Genomic DNA, 16,365 nt, shown 5'->3' on the forward strand with positions numbered 1-16,365 from the left:
GCAAACCAGTGCACATTTCGCCTTCGCTTTTGCGGACGTTGCGAATCACGGAAAGCTCGAGCCGGCCAAAGCGCAGCTCGTCAGCCTCAGCTATCATGCTTACATTTGGAAATTATTAAATGAATCTCTGAAATCACTAGTTATGTTGCTTCAATATTCAGCATTCAAAGTGGCTACTAGCTTGTTGTCGTGAAAGCGTAAGTATACCTTCTCTTCAGCTCTTGTTGATTCAAAGTTTCCACCAAGTTCCTTCTGCTCTGCGCGCCTGCTCGTGCGTTGTTCTATAGTTGCAAGAAACAAAATAGCAGCGGCAGCAAAAGAAAAGCAAAAACTGATTGCTTTAGCAGCAAATTCAGGACTCCGGGAGTGGGCTACACGGCGCATTGGGGAGTTTTCGCAAATTATAAGTTGATTAGACCTATCTCGTCCACCCAAAGTCCTTGATGTGAGATTTTGTGCGCAGTCTAAGTGCATAGAGGCCCTCACAAGTGCCAGTTCTTGCCGCTTGATTTCTTCTTGGTTCAGGAGGAACCGTTGCTTCTCTACAGCGCGCTTCTGGTGCAGTCTCTCTGTTCGCTCAACTTGCCGAAGAAGGATCCGTTCTCTTGCCTTTTTGTGTTGTCTTTCAGCTTCTTCGGCTAATGCTTCTTCAAGCAGCTTTCTGTGTTCTTCGTACTGCTCCATGAGTGACTGCAAGCCGCCGCCTTTTCCCTCTGCCTTGAGCCGTTGCTGTTGATCTTGGCGCAGCGCCTCACGCCTCTCTTCTAATTCTTTGCGGTGCTTCAGCTTGTCCAGCATCTTGTCATACGCATTCCTTTTTGCCTCCATTTCTTTCAGAATCTTCTCCTGCTCTTCCTTCATGCGCTGTTCAATCGCTCCAACTTCCTCGGCTGCTGCAGCGTCAGCTTCTTTTTTCAACTGAGCGTATTGCTCTTCTTCGGTCAGACGTTGCTGAGCGCAGCACGTGGTTAACAAACATGGCAACTTAAAGCAGCTTATAACGTTACTGGCCCAAAACACCGGACTACTTCGCCTTGATACCAAGGAGCCAGCAGTAGCATAACTGGCCAAGCCTTCAACTTGGCAATTCCAAATCGTGAATTTGTTTTCTCTCGTTAGTGCTCCAACCGACCGCCTCATTTTCCCTCTGCAGCTTTGCTCTGCGTTCCATTTGTTTCATCGACTCATCCAATTCTGTAACCTGTCGATGCTGCAGTTCCTGCAGCTGAAGCGTTATGCGATCATCCATCTGAAATCGACACAACCCAGTTTATTAGCCACAAGGGCATTTCTCCGATCGATGCTTCTAGAGACCATTAGGGAGCGAGCGATATGCTTGAAAATTTGAAGCATTCTTTATAAAAGTTAATCTAGTAGAACCCATCCCAAAATTAATGTTGATGCATCAAAATGCCTGCTTGACAGAGTCAGATGTCGGAGAACGGTTCTTACCGCCTGTGTTTCTGTCAACAGTTTTTCCTGCAACTCGGCCTGAAGGTAAATGAATATCTCATAAAAAGGCCTTGCTTCCAAAATTCAGGATTCAGTGTAGTATGGGCAGACATTCTTTCCTTGATTCACTTGTTTCCCTCCATGCACTGGCTTGTAAAACGGATCTATGTTACGTTTGCAACTTTCTTCGTGTAGCAGGTCTCACCTTGTAAAGTTCTTGCACATCATCAGGCCGCCCATCAACTCTGAAAGAGATCCAAAACAGAAAGCTAGTGACCATTTGCATGTCTAGTTCTCAACAGAAAAAGAGGACTAGCTCAACGGAAAACACTAGGCCGTTGTGCCTCTACGTACGTTCTCCCGCCCTTTTCCTTCCAAAAGTTTTCAGTCAGTGCACTAATTGCTTCTGCCTTCTTCAGAGAGAGCTCTTGAAGGAGTGCAGAAGACTCTTTGTTATGCTTCCGAGCTAGTAGCTGCAACAACACCCAAAGCTCTTCTTTTGAAACTTCATTCTGACCAAGTTGAGCAATTCGACCTTCTTCCAGCTCTGCAGTGTTTCTGAAAGGGTTGCTGAGAAAAACAGGCAGTGCTGCTTGCCCACCTCGGCAACAGCAGCGGCGTTGGTGCTCTCGTTGATTAAACGTTGCAGTTCTTCCAACTCTGCTGCATCTTCTTTCTGCAGGAAGAGCCATGACCAGCTCAGCGCCAAACTACTCGTGCGTTTCCACGCGAGGACGGATTTGTTGTTCCTGATTACAGGTTAAGGGATTCCTATTTCTCACCTGTTTTGCTTCAACCGCTATTTTAGCCTCAAGCTCGGCCTTGGCTGCGTCGATGGCTTTTTGCTTTTCTTCTTCCGCTTGTTGCCGCTTTTTCTGCAAACGCTGACGACGTTCCTCAAGCCTGCGCTGGGTTTCCTTTTCCTGTGCTTCTAAATCTGACTGGAGTGCAGCTTCCATTTGGCTAAGCGCAGCTTCATGCTCTGCGGCGCAGAACCAGACTTCATTCAGTCGAACCCGTAAAGCTTATACTTATTTGGTCCAGACTCTTCTGCAAGAAATTATTTACCACTTGCAGGGTACGAGTTTCTTCCCACAGGAACTGTAATCCTCATTGTACCTTTGATTAGCTGCTCTCTTATGTCCTCAGGAGCTTCAGCCAGTTTCGCTGCGTGTTCCTCATTGAGCTTTTGTTTTGCTAGCTCGTGGGCCATTTTGCGTCGGGATATTGCCTCCTCTTGCTCGACTCTCTCACGTTCTTCTGCCTCCTGAAGGCAGCAAATCGATTGATCGGCAGCACTTCAGCACTTGCCATCTATGCCAGATTTAAAAGCTCAAGTCGCACTGAAGAATTTAACATGTGCTTCCAGCAATCCTAGTAAACTTCATCACTTCACCTCTTGCTCTTTCTGAATTTCAACCAGGGCCTCATCGAGCTTCTTCTGGGCCTCCTTTATGACTTCCAAAATTTCGCCTGACGCGTCGGCTGCGTTCACCATTGCGGAACCCCTGAAGTAAGAGAACTCGCTGCAGACATATGCGATGGGCCCATCTCAGGACTACAGCGGAGCAAAGCAGTTGGCAGCTCAGTTGCCTCTCAGACTCACTTCAACGAGACTCACCTGCTGATTCCTTCAGCGGTATCTGTGAGGTCCGATAGCCCCAAAAGTGATTCGGTCTGAAGAATGGCGAGCTCGGTTTTTGAACTTCCTTCCATGATGCTGCGTTGTGCCAAGCAGTACTCCAGGTGCCTCTGGCGACGACGGCGCAACTGCTGCTGCAGCTCGTTGACTGTTTCCTCAATTTTATCCTCCGGGACGATGAGGTGCAGCCCTTCAATTTCCGATGAGCCACGCTTCCCGGAAGACAGAAGTGCACAAATATGCCAGACAATCCGCTGAACTTCGCGCGTTCCCAATGCGTAGCGTTTGCGCCGGAGCTCTTCATCTCCCTCCTCTTCAGCTTGCTCCTGCATCAAATATCAGGCATGAACAGAGCTGAACCCGCTAGCAGGGCAGCGCCCAAACAGGCTCTCATGCCACATGATGCATGTGAGGGCTTTGAAGAAAGAGGAACAGCAACAGATAAGACAACAGACGCCTGCATTGTGGAGGAGGCGTGTTGTATCCCTGCATGCCATTAAGTTGTGCGCTCAACGTGGAGGGGAACTGCTTGAATCAAGGTGCGCCTAAGTTCCCACAGTATTAATCTAATAATGAGGCAACGGCTTTGAAGCCCAAAGCGCATTCTTTTTCATTTTTCTCCGAATTTTTGCTTCAATTTTTACTAGCGACTCACCAACGATCTTGTGAGGGCCGCCTGACTCCGCCGGCTTTCTCTGGACTCCTCGAATGCTTTGAGGGCATTCTCCTTTTGTGTCTTGCTAGCCGAATCAGCGTAGCGCCTGAACATCTCCTTCTCACGGTTGATGAATGGCTCCAACTCAGCAGTTGCGTTTTTCCATTCTTGCTGAGGGTCGCCGCACAGCAGAGAAGCAGCACCAGCAACAGTTCATCTCTGGCCTTTACGGCCTCTGCAGCTGAAGGCTGAAAAGGGGCTAGCAAAGCTCCACGCCGCAAATGGTGAACTGCACATCTCTTCCACCAAAGGGTCAGTATGCAAAAAGTGCTCCTTGCAGCATTGTGGCCGAAACACAAGAAACGCAGACATCTACAAAGCGCGCACTATTCCTTACCAGAAGCCTCTCATCTACGCTGGGGTCGTCGATGCCTTTGTTCCTCGCCTGAGTCCCACAATGCTGATGGCCACTTTTTCAAAAATTAGCAAAAAGCCACATCCTTGGCATTGCTATTAGAGAGAATGAAGAATGCTAGGCGCTGGCACTGCCAGTATTGGGAGAGGTGTGCACATATGGTAAATCGGATGCAGGGAATCTTATCCTACCTCTTCGGCCTGTGACAAAAATGATGCATTAATCTTGCTTAATAGCTTTTGCTTGAAATCAGATAGAGATTGAATGGCATCCAGCTGCATCATCCCTCTCTGATTCTGTTGTCTCATATTTAGTATGGCTTTGTCGTACTCGTCTCGAGCTGCTTCTTCTTTCGTGATTGCTCTGCGCAATTCAGAACCGTTCAAATTACATCCGAGTTATCTACAATGAGCAGAGTGGTTGTGCTTCCGCCAATGGTATTAAGCGGCAAAAGTGTCAGTGCTCGTGGCTTGCAAAGGTATCAGTGCAATTTTGACACTTATCTTTACCCTACTCTTCTAATTTAGCGCAGGCCTCCTGAAGTTGCGTCGTTTGCTCTTCAAGGTCCTCGCTTATCCTGTTTCGTTCACGCTGCTCCAGATCCCAGAGCTCATCTGCCGCCGCCTTCCTCTGGTTTCGCAGGCAGGCGAGCAACTGCTGTCGTAATTTAGTCAGCGCTGCACTTTGCTGCGTCCTAAGCCCTTCCTGCAGAGCCGCCAATTCGCTGACGTCCTTCTTGTTTTCTTTGATAAATGTCTGAATTGCAAAGCGCACACCACCAGAACACCAATAGCTTTGCTATCCATATATTGACGCAAGCAGCTCGGGCGACTGCACCGGGACATCACTGCATCGCCTAGGCTGATTTCATTGAATAGCATACAGCCATGTCCACTCCGTAATTGGCCACTCCTGTGAAGACGGCTCCTTCATATGCCTTGGCAGCCTGTGGCATATCGAAGATTGTGAAAAAGCTGCATTTCGAAGGTAAAGTATGTCTGGGGCATCAGCTGGAGGCCACTTGACCAAGCATTAGGAACAAAGCAGGAGCTTCAAGTGATTCTGAGGTATGCAGAACTAAAGGCTGGTGCTGCAAAAGACTCTGTAATGTGCAGCTGCTTTACTTTCAGCTGGTCTGAGAGGATGCGAAGTCCCCGGCGGAGCAAGGCAACCGCAGCCTGCGCCTGCATCGATACATACTGTGCCGCAAACTCTTGTTGCCACTGAAGCATCAGGAGCTTGCGAGACTTGAACGCAGACTGCCTCTTGTGAAAGCACTCTGTCCTTGTAGCTATGATTCGACTAAGTGTAGATGCTGTTGACTCCAATTCTTCATCTCGAAGGTGGTTCACTTCGTTCGAGACCTGTTGAAGTAAAAGCAAGTCAGGACAGCACACTCCGGAGAATCGTCACTTCTAGAAGCCCTACTCCTCCACTAACACTGTGATCACCGTAATCTGTGCGTAGGCTGCAACCAAACTGATGCAAGGAGGAATAATGCTGCAAAAAAAGAAAAGTTCTAGTCTCCCAGTGGCTAACGTAGGTGCCTGAAATGAGCCTTGTGCTGCTTGCAAGCCACAACAAAGTCGAAATGCGGGAACTCTGTAGGTATCCACTGTGCGGCCCACCTTTCTCACAGCATCATCAATTAGCTGTTGCCTCGTCTGGCGGCTTGTCTCGGAAATGCTTGCATCAAGTGTCACCTGCAATTCTTCCAAGGTGGTGGAGCACCTCAGGGCGTCAATCTTGCTATACCTAAGAACAGCCATTTGTCACCTCCATTTTCTATCAGATGCAAACTTTACAGTTAAGATACAGTACACCAAAAACAACGAACTGTGATCCTCTGGAAAGAACAGTGAGCAACGGCGATTCTTTGTACCGGTTTCGGGTTTGTTCCAAAATTTGATTCTTTGTAGTCTGCATAGAGGTTGTGAGAAGCCTTGTCTCAGTAGCAAATGTGGAATTTATTGCATTACTTTGTGCCTCAATCAATGCCTAAGGCCACAGAAATCAGAACTATTTAACCATCAAATGCGTTAGCGGCAAGTGGGAAACTGTCGTTTTCGTTGTGCCCCTCTACGTGTACTTGCTGGAGGCGCATTCTTCGTATGAAGCAGGAAGGATCCATCTTCATACGAATCTTCCAAAACGTACATCATACATATCCCTCAAGGTTGATTCGTACTCATCGCCCCAAGATTGGCACTGTGACACAGCCTGGGCTTCCGCAGAAGCAATGGCTTGCTCGGCTCCCTCTCCAGCCTCTTCTATCCTTGATCGTCCGTCCTGATTTTGCAAGTTCCAATCGAGCAGCAGAGAGCCACCTAGGTCTTTAAGCTTTGGCCTTGTGCACAAATAAAGCGCTTCCGTAGCCTGTAAATGCTGGAGTAATGAAAGTGGCCTTTTACGCTCACCTTGAGGCATGATACCACTGCAGCTTTCAACGAATCTGCTGCTTCTGCAGGGCTTGTCTTGTTTACTTCCACCGCTTCCTTAGCTTCAGAGACAGCTTTATTGACGGCTTGGGTCGCCGCTGCGATTTCCTGCTCTATGACAGTAGTGAAAATTGTCAGTTTCCATGCAGCTCCTGCGAGCTGCGCCCCGTACACGCAAGCACGTCACATGTCTGATGAAGCGTTACTTACTTAGAACTGCGATCTAACTGCCTAGTTTTAGAGAAACGCCGGCTTTACATAGTGGCAACAAAACCAAGAAAGTGACCCACAATGCGGTATGCCCCAAGAGCCTTTCGCTCGTCAGCGTCATCTTCACATCCTCTTAAATTGTTCTTTGCTTCGTTTAGGTCTAGCTGTAGACTGCCTGTCATAAGCTGCGAGCAAAGAAAAGCAACTACATAAGATGCCACACTACTACCAGATGCCATGACCTCGAGCAGCTGTACATGGGAGCTGAGGAGGGTTACTCCATTTCTTACTCGTTCCTCGATGTCTGCAGAAAGCATGTTCTTGAATGCGAGTTTTGTTTCACCTTGTGCCTGCGGGTGACGACACAAAAGGAGCGTGTGTGTAGGCTTGGACGAGCAAATCGGTGGCAGTGTGAGCTTCTGTGCCATTTCAATTGTGCAGTCAATATGTATGTAGGGCAAGCAGAGAGCCTTACTTCCTCGAGAATTGTTTTCATCCTAGCCTTGTAGAGCTCTATTATTGAAGGCATGTCGTCGTCTGCATCGGCTCGAGCCTTCCTGAATTCTTCAAGAAGACCTTCGATTTGCGCTTCCACTGAAAGCTTAATTGATGACATTTGCACCTGTCCCTTTTCACCAACGGCTGGAAGAATCGTACTCGAAATTAAGGAGTCAGTCCGTGACCGCAAGAGAAGGAGCTGCTCTTCTTTCTCCTTTAGGGCTGCTTCCTGCAAAGAGCCAGCGTGTGTACCATTAGGCCTTCAGTTAGGCCTTCATTAGGTGTTCAGGAGAAATCGCTACTACGAGTTTGTCGAAGTCACTTCTGTACGTCTCAAAACGAACCTCCTCATGCTCCTTTTCCGCAAGCGCAAGCTTGTTGACAAGGTCTCTCCTTCTCAGTCTTAAAAGGCTAAGCAATGTAGAAAGAATCTCTTCACGTTCCTCGTCATTTTCTTTGCCCCAAATCTGATAATACATAGCAAAAAGAAAAAATTGAACAGCCCTGCCACCATAGTTAGGAGGTTTGTCAAGGATGGCCCACTGCGTAGTAGGGTCAAGTTTTAAAATTTTTGCAAAAGTCAAAGGTGCTTGTTTAGAATGAACCCCGTCTCTTTTCGGTAATACGTAATCCAGTGGATGGTTTCTTTTATCTAAAACCATATTAGCGAAGCACTTACTTCTGAGGCGGCTGCATCATGTAGTTGGTCTGCGAGCTCTTGCCTTAACTTTCGCGTCAGGTCTAAAAGCTGTGACAGGCCTTCACTGCGTTCAGCCACTATGCGCGTGCAACGTTCCTCGGCGTCTTGTTTAATTTGCTTCGTCAAATTTAGAACGGCAACAAATAACCTGGGGTCTTGTGTTTCCAGCTTTTTCGCTAAAGCACGTCTTGCTCTCAAAACTCCAGGATCCTCCTCCAAGGGAACCTTTGCCTGGGTTTGAAGTACAAGTTCTTCAACTTCTGCACGCTCATCCTTCCTGCTCGCATGCCTCAGTCGTTGAAATCGTGATTAAGCTCCGAGTTTACACGTGATGGAGCTCTGATTCTAGAATTGAGTGCATCAACAGACTGTTACTACCGAACCACAGCTCACTCTGAAGTATGTTTGGGTGGCGGCTGATTGTATTTTGATTTTGGATCTGCTTCGAGGCTCTCCAGCTTCTGGTGTTTAAATGTCCAGGCAGCAAGAAATACAAGTACAGCCACCACAATGATTCCCACAACAACTATCACAAACAGCGTCCACGCAGCTGTTTCAACGGTGCTCGGGAGCCGTGCTGTGACTGCAGCTAAAGTCTCAGCAGTCCTCAATTGGGGTAGCAGCGCAGAATCCCTGCAGAGGCGCCTAGCCTCCATGACACGCAAGACCATGATTTTGTTCGGGTCAGTATTAAGACCAAATACGTAAAGCCCTGGCTCCTTGAACGTGAATATGAAAAGAACTCTCTGTTCTCCTCCTTTCATGTCAGTATCAAGGTCCCTGTGAACCAAAAGCTCAGCAAGCGTTCAGCTTAACGTAGTCTCAGATGAAAGGTCGGAAGCGTTGGACGTTTAGGATTTCCCATCAGCAGACAAGTAAAATCCCCCTCACCTGAAGGCCCCGTAGTCGAATTGCTTGTTTGTATTGAGTAAGTTATTTCGAAGGTACACTGGATAAATGGGATTGGGACTCGGGCGAATGTGCCATGCCACAGTTGAGCCGAGTGGCAGGCACTGGACCGGGTCGGACACTCCAAAATAGCCGAAGTCTATAGCATCAGATAAGCGGCGTGTTTCAATTGCCTGAGAAGCATTACTGTCCGGCGCTTCGGGCACGATGCCATAGTCTTGTAATCGCTCAGTTAATTCGTCGACGAAGCTTTGCGGAACACCCACGAGACCTGTCATTTTCGCTGAGGCATGCCCCCACAAATTCACACGCATAAGTGCTGGCAGCTGCAGAGCCGGAGGCTGAAGGGGATTGTCTATAGCAGAAGATCCACGTCTTCATGAACCGAGAGGCAAGCAGATGTTAAATGCACAATCGAGGTCCTGCAGCTAAAGCATGCTAGTAAGTTTAGATGAAAACAAAACAGCAAGAAACGCTTCATGCATGATGCCTACCTAGCGTTGTATCAAACATCCGAACAGTGCAGCCTTGAGTCTCAGTGCAGTCGTAAGAGCCAGTAGCAAGCCCGGTGTGCTCAATGAGATCATTTAGGTCGAACTCCTTATCACCATCACTCGTTTCAGGATTGTCTATGATTAATGTAGATTCCTTCAGGATCAGCTGAGGGCGTGTTTCTCTGCACGCTTCGTCGCAGACTTCATCAAGAGACTTTTCGCCGCTGCAGGAGCACAAACCTGAAATTGTGCTGAAAGATCCGCCAGCAGGCCCGCATTGATCAGAGCAGACCTTTTCTGGGGATACACATGCGCCAGTTGCGTCTCGAGATGAGTCCGCGTTGCAGTGGTCGTAAAGCTGAACAACAAGCCAGAGTGAGGACAAGCATGCTTTGAATAAACATTTTTCATAAGACGATACGACGGAGAAGGACGGCAACACAATTGGGAGAAGCGCAGCCTTTTGCGTGTGAAAGAGACCCAGTAGCAAGCCGGTGCCTTTGGGCATTCTTGCAGGTGATTCCTGGCTAACCGTCTGCTGACAAGGCTCCACTCCATCTTGATCGCTGAGGTCTACATTCCCTTGCTTATAATGAAATCCTGATAGGCAGACGCATGACCTATCAGCTAGCTGAAATGCCCTGTTCGTCCCCTTGCAAGTGCAGGATGTACTGTTTGAATTGGACGTTGCCGTGGCTCCGCACAGCACGCAGCCTGTTTGGCCCTCCAAATCATTGTATGTCCCTAACTGCAGCATAGAAGGCATGCCGTGAGCGTTGGTTCGCCTCTGTAAACCTTCATTTCAGGAGAGTTTCAATGCCTTTCTGCTTCCACGTGATAGTCTGAAGCCATACTGCTTACTGGGCAAGGAGCACATGCGTCAATGCCTGTTGCGGCAGTTTGAAGCCCATAAGTTCCTACAGGACACATCTGTTCACTACTGGACCCTGCAGGGCAATATGTTCCAGGGGTACACCGATAACCTTTGTCCTTGTCCTTGTCTGTCGGGGTGCTGCAAGCATGTCCATCATGCAAGTCTTCTACTGTTTTCCCTCAACTACTATGATCCTGACCTTATCTTCACACTTGAGTTGGCACCTGCTGAAAACCTAAAGTGTTGACCGTCAGGGCGGCAGGGTTGAATGGTTGTAGGCAGTGCATCTGCATAGTGATTTTTCTCCTCACCTGGAGCTGCAACCTTCTAGACACACATATCCTGGAGTGCACATTGTGCACTCCGTCATACCCGGTTCGCTTGAATATGTGCCCTGAACAGAGCAACAAAAGAAGCTACGCACTACTTCTTTGTCGAGGTTTCCATGGTCTCATTTGTCTTTCGAAAGGGCTACACGCTGCCTAGCCGTGGGTCGACGTGCGTAAAAAAGGAAGGCTGATGGCTTTACCGGCGGGCATAAGCTGCACCCAGTTTCTAGTGAACTTGTGTCAGATCTATCATCAGAGCCTTTGTAGCCAGCAGGGCACGCGACGGGGAAAGATTGGTCATGAGGGCAGTAATAGCCCTCTGGACATTGCTGAGGAATGGCTGATCCAACTGGGCATATGGCGCCAGGAGGGCACTGTTGCGGCTCTCCGCTTCCTTCAGGGCACCACGTCCCTTGTAAGCACTTCCGTGGGACGGCCGTTCCTGATGGGCAGTAATGCCCTTCTGGGCATACATCTCCAGGCTCGGATAGACCTTCCACGGGACAAAATTTCCCAGCTGCGCATCGAGACATCCAAACAACGGTCCAGAATGGTGCGAACGCGAAACAAAATGTCTGGGTCCCCAAGAGAAAGTTGGTAGAGTTCTTCCTAGAAAAAGAAAGTTATTATTCGGCGCGTTTATCGTTGAAGAATGCCTCTCATGGTAATCTTCTCTTTAGAATATAGGCCTAGCAGCGAATGAACTCTCGGGCACGTACTCTCACGCGTATAGCACATGATAAAGAGTATGCTTTCGATGAAGAATCACCATCAACTTATGACAATACGGAGGGGCTCCAGTCAGCACTTGCCTGGACAAGCTGTGCAGCCTTCTTCGCTTGATAGTCCAGGCAGATCTCCATACGTCCCAGGTGGGCACGGAATTCCTTGCTGACTTCCTTCTAAGCAGTAATGGCCAGTAGGACATTGATTCTCAACTGCAAGTTCTTCATTCCCTTCACCAGGACACAAATATCCTGGTAGGCATGTGAGGCATGACGATGTGCTGGAGCCTTCAAGGTGCGGGTTGTAGGTGCCTCCTAGACACGGTCGTGGCGCTGAAGATCCTAAAGGACAGAAGTGACCAGCTGGGCAAGGCTCAGGGACCAGTGAGAGATCAGGGCAATAGTACCTGAATAGTCATACAGAGTGAGTTCAAGCAAAGTTAGAGTGAGTAGAATTACTAATACGTAATATACTGGAGGTGTGATTCAGCGTGTAGACGACTAGAATGCCTGGTTCAAAGGATCTGTATTTAAAAGTGTAAGACTCGGGGACAGTCTACCCTACCCTCTTGGACAGAGAGAGCAGTCAGCCTCCCACCGGCCCAGGGTCTCCTGCCTGACGCTCCCAGTGGGACACGGTTTGGGTTCTGAGGCACCTGCTGGGCAGTAATGCCCTGCCGGACAAGGAATACCCCCATAACCGGTTGTCTTTACAGTTTCCCAGTTGTCCAAAGTCAACAATGTAACTCCACCTGCCGCTATAGCGCTCTCTGGTACAAATGGGTCATTTTGAGCTTGTTCCATCCACGGGTTCGGTACCCAGTTACCTAGGCCGCAGAAAAACCTGTGCAAGCAAGTTCGCAGAGACCACTGTCATTCCTACTTCACAAACCTTAACCCTTTTGAGCCGACTAAAAGCGCTAGGAGTCATGGCCACTGGAAAGTTCAGTGCTTCTTCAAACAAAAACATACCCTGGAAGGCAGTCTCCTGCAACGACTGCTCCTCTGCAATACTTGCCTTGTGGGCATGGAACACAGACGTCGACAGCATCAGCCTCTGTGTTTGGGATTGAGCCAAGCGGGCACAAGCCCGGCCGAGCGCTACCTTCAGCGCACACCTGCAGCCCACGTTCACATCCAATACAACTTCTGTGAGAATCTTGAAAGCGCACGCGAAATGCTCTTTAGTTTGCAAGCTGCTGGCCTGGGTCATTTGCTTGGCCTCGTTGCTCTCTTCATAAGTTCCTTAGGTTTCACACAGCTGCATAGCAAAATTTACTTTCTTTTCCGGGCACTTTTTTGGATCCTCTCCTGCCTTATCGCAGTAAAACCCTTCTGGGCAGGGTAGACAGGTGTGTTGACCTGTTGCATTAGTGTATGTGCCTGGTGCGCATGGTGTAGGGTGTGTTGCTCCCTCTTCGCAAAACATGCCTTTGGGGCAGATGGCGCCTGTAGTATCATCTTGGGGCTCCCTACTCGTTGACCCTTTGTAGCAAACGTATCCGGGAGCGCAGTTTCCTGTAGGAGCTGTATTTCCTGTTCCAGCGCAGTACTTCCCCTCTGGGCATTTTATGCAGGACTTGGCTCCGGCTTTGTCCTGCAGCAACCCAAAGCATGCTAGCCAGGACCGACAATGACCATGAAGGAAAGGAACGACGTGCTAAAGCCAACCGCTGGTAGCACTCGCCGACAGGCCTTGGCTCCAACGATCACAGTATCATACCTGGTATTCCCCTTCTGGACAGGGTTCTGGCTTCAGTGCTCCTTCTTCACAAAAGTGGCCTGCTGGGCAGAGTCCATTTACTTCGTCCTCAAAGCTGTATACAAGGTCGGTGACGCGAGGGTGTGTGGCACCTTCTACGCAGATAGTTCCTTCATAGCAATTTCCGGCGGGTCCCGTTGCCCTGTAGCTAGGGCAGTACTTCCCCCGTGAGCACGGCTTGCATGAGGTTTGTCCCGTCTCGTCTTGAAAGGTTCCAGGGGGGCACGGCTGTGGTACTATAGTTTGTTCCCCGCAATAATGTCCCGCTGGGCACGGCTCACCATCATTTGGGTTTCCTGGATCAAAGCAGTACTTGCCGGCGCTGCATGGTGTGCAGGAAGCTTGGCCTTGAAGGCTAAATGTGCCAGCTGGACACAGCTGAGGAGCACAACAATGAAATCAAATTCGAAAGGGAATGGCGGACTAAATTTTCGATTCGCTTGCAGAAGGAATAGACGAAATCCGCGAAGATTGCGCAAACTAATGAGCAGCCTAAAAACCAGCTCAAAAAGTATTTTTGTTACGTAAACAGATTTTATTTAGATAATCTCACATATTGCTTTGGGCAATAAGCTACAAAACATAGCCAGCCGCTAGCGCAAACTGCTGTTCGCGTATCATTAGATTCACCTTCTCCGCGAAAGAGCCTTCAGCACAGTAACTGCCTGGTGGACATGCGTAACCCATAACGTTGTCTGTGGGGGTGGTCGTATTTGAGCCTTCGAGACAAACGTAGCCCTCCCCACATGGAACCTGCACACCCTCGCTGATGCATGCAAATCCTGGAGAGCATTTGAAACAACCGTCAAGCGACGTTACTCCCGATGTCTGTGAGAAGGTTCCTCTGCAGACAAGGCGCGTACAAAGTGGACTGGCGCTTCATATGATGCTGCATAAAGTGTGCATTGCAGCACGCGCTTTTCCCTTTCCCTAAGTGCCATGCAAGGTTTTCATAAGTAGTGTACATGCAACTTGCCCAGCAGAGTAGAAATGTCATTGTACTCGCTGTGAGGTGCCACCACGCGGACATTGCGCTCACGAGCTCAGTGAAACGTTTAATTTGCAGATGGAGGGATTAAAAGCATACGAATGTTTTGAGGCGCATTCTTTAATTAAAAATGAGGAGTGACGAACACCACAGGGTCCAGCGTGACTGAGCTTACGCAGGGCATGGAGTCGGAGTAGAAGCCCCAGCGGGGCAATAGTGGTTTTTAGGGCAGATATCCCCAATGTCAGATACTTCGCCAGTGTCTGGATGTACCATGCCAACCACTGGTGTGGCGGTCCACGACCCTGCTTTGCAGTAGTGACCCTAAATCAAATTGAAAGCCGCACCATACATCTACTGAAAGGCAATAAACAGACAATTATAACTAGTCAGCAGAAGCTGCAGCGCCACTTCTCGTGGTGTGTGACTGTTACTTACGGCTGCGCATTCCCCTGTCTCCTTTATAGCTCCTACTTCTCCACAGAACTTGCCCGCTTCGCAGGGCACGCAGGATTCTTCCGTCGAAGCTCCTGCTTGTGTAGATATTGAGCCAATTTTGCAGTAGTGAGATGTGCCTGTGATCGAGCCCTCAGGGCAAAGAAAGCCAGCGGGACATTCTTTTGCCTTTGCAAGACCGAATTCATCACAGTAGGACCCGGCCGGGCACGCTTCGCAACCCGTTGCTCCCTCGTTTGGCTGATACGTCCCCGGCGGACATTGCTTTTGCGCAACGGGGCCTAGGAGAGGAGCACAAGTAAAAAGCTGCATTCCCGTTCAGTATCGATTCCGGTGAGAGGCAGTGGTAATATAAGAAAGTTCACCCGTTGATTTCTGCTTCCCAAGGTCCCCCACATCGCGAGAAGTAATTGCATGATTCGCTTGCAGCGAGGTGACGGTATTTCCAACAGCATGCAATTAGCAATTAACGTTTTACAGCTTCTCAATCTGCACGTTTTAGACTAGCAGCAAAAGTATCATGATTGTCGCCAATGTTGATGAATGTTCACATTGTTCACACCTCTTGTCGCGGTAGTAGCTAGTGAAACTGAAGCCCTGGTAGGTTGCGTTCCAGCCGCAAAGCGTAGCAAGATGGACTTTATTCCTTTCAGATCCTCCGCACTACTGGACACTCTAATTGCTTGTTGTGCTCTGTTGCGAAAGGGAAGGCGTGTCTTCGCAGAGGTAAAAGCATGCATCCTGGACCACGCTGGCCTTCCAGTCCCGCATGCAGTAAAACATGTTTTTTCTTGCCTTATGTCCACTCCAAGCAGTGCCTGCGTCTCATCAGAGAATAAGCTGTTGGGTTTCAATGGCTGACAAAACTACACAGGACGAAACCACCCTAGCTAAGCACGCAAGTGATGCGCTTTGCCGCCAAATCGAGGCTTTTTTCCCTGTAAATGTTAAATGCAAGCTTGTGGATGCAAATTGCCCCTTTTGTAATGGTCTTAGAAGAGAACTCGCTGAAAATATCATCTGACCGCAGCGCTTTTGTTTCCCTCGAGGTGGATGTCAATGCCAAGTAAATCCTTGGGCTCATCCAAATCAATTAAGAAAACATTCTCCTCTTCTTGTCCCTCCGCGAATCGAGTTCGGCATTTCTTCGATTTGTTGCAGTGAGCAGTGCTGGGAAGACGCCTAAACCAGCCCGAAACACCTCTTTCAGCATTATCAGACCTTTCCAAGTCAGTTGTAGCGTCGCGTAGCAATGGTAGGCGGCTCGTACGACTGCGTGTTGTTACAATAGTAATTGAACCTGTAAATAAATGAAAGTCCACCACAATCCCAAGAGCATCATAGTTTTCGTACAGAGGGTCGGCAGCACCGTGTACGTGTCGTACATCAGCCTGCTGGTATAATGGTTAAATGCATTTGAATGTTTGTGGCACCTGAATGGGAGGAGCAGAAATTGCCTGCCTGGCACTTCTCTTGCGTTGGAGAAGTCGACCCTTGTGGGCAGTAGTAACCCTCGTTGCAAGGTCCTTCTGGTTCACTGAGTCCGGTGGCACTGCAGTACATCCCAAAGGGGCATTTCATACAGTCATCCTCTGAGGCTGCTCCAGTGTATGGTAGGTATGTTCCTGCAAAGGAAAACAAGTGAGCCATAGAAGGCTTGCACTGAGAAGATGTGCCGCTGAGCTACAGTGTGTTCATGTAACATCCAGGTCGCAATGAAGGCCCAAAAGTTAGGACCGCTGATCCGGATCGTACCAACAGGGCAAGGGATTTCAGTCACAGCAGGATTTGAATAAAGATCTGTTTCAAGCTCAACTC

General features: G+C 49.0%; 5 protein-coding genes across 5 annotated transcripts; all 5 read right to left on the reverse strand.

The window, feature by feature from the left end:
• Positions 1 to 150: 150 nt before the first annotated feature.
• ENH_00024380 (hypothetical protein, conserved) lies at positions 151 to 1,140 on the reverse strand (the record flags this gene model as incomplete). Its single annotated transcript, XM_013579603.1, has 1 exon — positions 151 to 1,140. The coding sequence occupies one exon, from the start codon at positions 1,138 to 1,140 to the stop codon at positions 151 to 153; it is 990 nt and encodes a 329-aa protein (XP_013435057.1).
• ENH_00024390 (hypothetical protein) lies at positions 1,076 to 9,197 on the reverse strand (the record flags this gene model as incomplete). The annotated part of the gene is given in 21 exon segments (XM_013579604.1): positions 1,076 to 1,249; positions 1,658 to 1,697; positions 1,807 to 1,958; positions 1,963 to 2,022; positions 2,054 to 2,128; positions 2,235 to 2,434; positions 2,572 to 2,719; positions 2,849 to 2,960; positions 3,074 to 3,420; positions 3,750 to 3,920; positions 4,147 to 4,194; positions 4,356 to 4,527; positions 4,679 to 4,920; positions 5,289 to 5,528; positions 6,582 to 6,761; positions 6,893 to 7,162; positions 7,288 to 7,539; positions 7,616 to 7,777; positions 7,990 to 8,287; positions 8,404 to 8,790; positions 8,902 to 9,197. Coding segments are annotated over 21 exon segments (4,026 nt in total).
• Positions 9,198 to 9,396: 199 nt separating this feature from the next.
• Positions 9,397 to 10,343, reverse strand: ENH_00024400 (hypothetical protein, conserved; the record flags this gene model as incomplete). The annotated part of the gene is made up of 3 exons (XM_013579605.1): positions 9,397 to 9,627; positions 9,946 to 9,999; positions 10,248 to 10,343. 3 exons carry the CDS (start codon positions 10,341 to 10,343, stop codon positions 9,397 to 9,399), a joined length of 381 nt encoding a protein of 126 aa, XP_013435059.1.
• A 395-nt stretch (positions 10,344 to 10,738) lies between these two features.
• Positions 10,739 to 12,145, reverse strand: ENH_00024410 (Cast domain containing protein, related; the record flags this gene model as incomplete). Its single annotated transcript, XM_013579606.1, has 3 exons — positions 10,739 to 11,133; positions 11,435 to 11,748; positions 11,907 to 12,145. 3 exons carry the CDS (start codon positions 12,143 to 12,145, stop codon positions 10,739 to 10,741), a joined length of 948 nt encoding a protein of 315 aa, XP_013435060.1.
• A 152-nt stretch (positions 12,146 to 12,297) lies between these two features.
• ENH_00024420 (hypothetical protein, conserved) lies at positions 12,298 to 13,141 on the reverse strand (the record flags this gene model as incomplete). The annotated part of the gene is made up of 3 exons (XM_013579607.1): positions 12,298 to 12,459; positions 12,621 to 12,938; positions 13,124 to 13,141. 3 exons carry the CDS (start codon positions 13,139 to 13,141, stop codon positions 12,298 to 12,300), a joined length of 498 nt encoding a protein of 165 aa, XP_013435061.1.
• Positions 13,142 to 16,365: the final 3,224 nt, after the last annotated feature.

The sequence above is a fragment of the Eimeria necatrix genome, genomic scaffold (genome assembly GCF_000499385.1).
Source record: "Eimeria necatrix Houghton genomic scaffold, Enh_scaff18, whole genome shotgun sequence".
Classification (NCBI taxonomy): domain Eukaryota; phylum Apicomplexa; class Conoidasida; order Eucoccidiorida; family Eimeriidae; genus Eimeria; species Eimeria necatrix.